Here is a 2500-nt window from a genome sequence, read left to right as displayed (position 1 = left end):
GTGTGTCAGTCCTCTGACCGTCTACATCAGTACTGTTAGGGCCTGCCAGTTGTGTCATGGTGTGTGTCAGTCCTCTGACCGTCTACATCAGTACTGTTAGGGCCTGCCAGTTGTGTCATGGTGTGTGTCAGTCCTCTGACCGTCTACATCAGTACTGTTAGGGCCAGCCAGTTGTGTCATGGTGTGTGTCAGTCCTCTGACCGTCTACATCAGTACTGTTAGGGCCTGCCAGTTGTGTCATGGTGTGTGTCAGTCCTCTGACCGTCTACATCAGTACTGTTAGGGCCTGCCAGTTGTGTCATGGTGTGTGTCAGTCCTCTGACCGTCTACATCAGTACTGTTAGGGCCTGCCAGTTGTGTTATGGCCTAAGTCAGCATAGTTACAGCCTATATCAGTGATGTGACTGTGTGTCCCCTCCTCAGACGAGACGTGTCCTGCCAATGTATGGGGCTGTCAGTTGTGTTATGGCCTAAGTCAGCACGGTTACAGCCTATATCAGTGATGTGACTGTGTGTCCCCTCCTCAGACGAGACGTGTCCTGCCAACGTGTGGGACTCTAAGAACCGCGGGGTGAACGGCACCCAGAGAGGACAGATCGTCTGGAGGCTGGAGCCTGGACCTTACTTCATGGAGCGTGAGTGTAGTGTGTGTGTGTCATGCGTGTGTGTGTGTTAATGTTTATGAAGGACTGTGTGTGTGTGTTCAGGATGATTAGAACAATAGAACTCTTCTGTGTGTTCCTTCCTCAGCTGAGACTAAGATCTGCTTTAAGTACTATCATGGAGTGAGTGGAGGCCTGAGAGCAACAACCCCCTGCATCACCGTCAACAACCCAGGACTTCCTGTGAGTTCTGTGTGTCTGTCTGTTTATGTTTATGAAGGAGTGCTTATGGACCAAGTAACTGTATGCCAGATGGTGTAGCTGCATCTTAGGCAAGCTTATCTGGTTGTTTAGAGAGAGGTGTGTGTGTGTGTGTGTGTGTGTGTGTGTGTGTGTGTGTGTGTGTGTGTGTGTGTGTGTGTGTGTGTGTGTGTGCCCGTGTGTGTTAGATATCAGCTGAACGTGTCAGTTGGACTATATTAGATATTAATCTGAATATGTCACTTGGACTATATTATATCTATCTCCTCCTCCATCTCTTTTTCTCTCTCCCTCCCTCCCGCCTCCCTCTCTCCACTCATCTATCCCTCCCCCTCTCTCTCGCTCTCTCTAACCCCCCCCCCCCCCCCCCAATTCAATGTAAGGGGCTTTATTGGCATGGGAAACGTATGCTTACATTGCCAAAGCAAGTTAAATAGATAATAAACTAAAGTGAATTAACAATGCAAATTAACAAAGGAATAGACATTTCAAATGTCATATTATGTCTGTATACAGTGTTGTAATGATGTGCAAATAGTACAGAAGGGAAATAAATAAACAGAAATATAGGTTGTATTTACAATGGTGTTTTCTCTCTCTCTCTCCACCTCCCTCCATCTCTCTCCACTCCTCTCTCCCCCTTCCTCCTCTCTTTCTCCTCTACCCCCATCTCCCTCCATCCATCCCTCCCCCTCTCTCTCCCTCCCTCCAAACCTCTCCCTCCCTCCAAACCTCCCCCTCTCCCTCCCTCCAAACCTCCCCCGCTCCCTCCCTCCCTCCAAACCTCCCCCTCTCTCTCTCTCCCTCCCTCCAAACCTCCCCCTCTCCCTCCCTCCAAACCTCCCCCTCTCTCTCCCTCCGTCCAAACCTCCCCCTCTCTCTCCCTCCCTCCAAACCTCCCCCTCTCCTTCTCCTTCCCTCCCTCCATCCCTATCACTTCCTGAGTTCACTAATACCAGCTGGCACAAATTAATTTGATATGAAATTCAGAGCGTTAATCTTCCAATCGGAGGGAGCGTCTGGCAGGCAGCCATGTTGGTTTTATGACAGGATCTGACAGATTACCAGACGTCCAGTCCACTTGATCTCTCTCTCTCTCTGACCCTCCTATATACAGTATCACTCTCCAAAATATCTCAGTGTTACACTGTGCTGTACTGCTCTGTGTTGAGCTGGATATTGATATATCTCAGTGTTGAACTGGATATTGATATATCTCAGTGTTACACTGTGCTGTACTGCTCTGTGTTGAACTAGATATTGATATATCTCAGTGTTGAACTGGATATTGATATCTCTGTGTTACACTGTGCTGTACTGCTCTGTGTCGAACTGGATATTGATATATCTCAGTGTTACACTGTGCTGTACTGCTCTGTGTTGAACTAGATATTGATATATCTCAGTGTTGAACTGGATATTGATATCTCTGTGTTACACTGTGCTGTACTGCTCTGTGTCGAACTGGATATTGATATATCTCAGTGTTACACTGTGCTGTACTGCTCTGTGTTGAACTGGATATTGATATATCTCAGTGTTACACTGTGCTGTACTGCTATGTGCTGAACTGGATATTGATATATCTCAGTGTTACACTGTGCTGTACTGCTCTGTGTTGAACTAGATATTGATAT

At 47.4% G+C, this 2500-nt stretch overlaps 1 protein-coding gene across 1 annotated transcript in view; it reads left to right on the top strand.

Moving 5' to 3' along the window:
* Positions 1 to 2500, top strand: part of LOC116359774 (E3 ubiquitin-protein ligase HECW2-like) — a 59845-nt gene that overhangs the window by 10109 nt on the left and 47236 nt on the right. The window contains 2 exon segments of the mRNA XM_031813327.1: positions 528 to 635; positions 751 to 845. Coding sequence (XP_031669187.1) covers positions 528 to 635; positions 751 to 845 — 203 coding nt within the window.

The sequence above is a fragment of the Oncorhynchus kisutch genome, unplaced genomic scaffold (assembly GCF_002021735.2).
Source record: "Oncorhynchus kisutch isolate 150728-3 unplaced genomic scaffold, Okis_V2 Okis05a-Okis16b_hom, whole genome shotgun sequence".
Taxonomy (NCBI): domain Eukaryota; kingdom Metazoa; phylum Chordata; class Actinopteri; order Salmoniformes; family Salmonidae; genus Oncorhynchus; species Oncorhynchus kisutch.
This window is presented reverse-complemented; position numbering and strand designations above follow the sequence as displayed.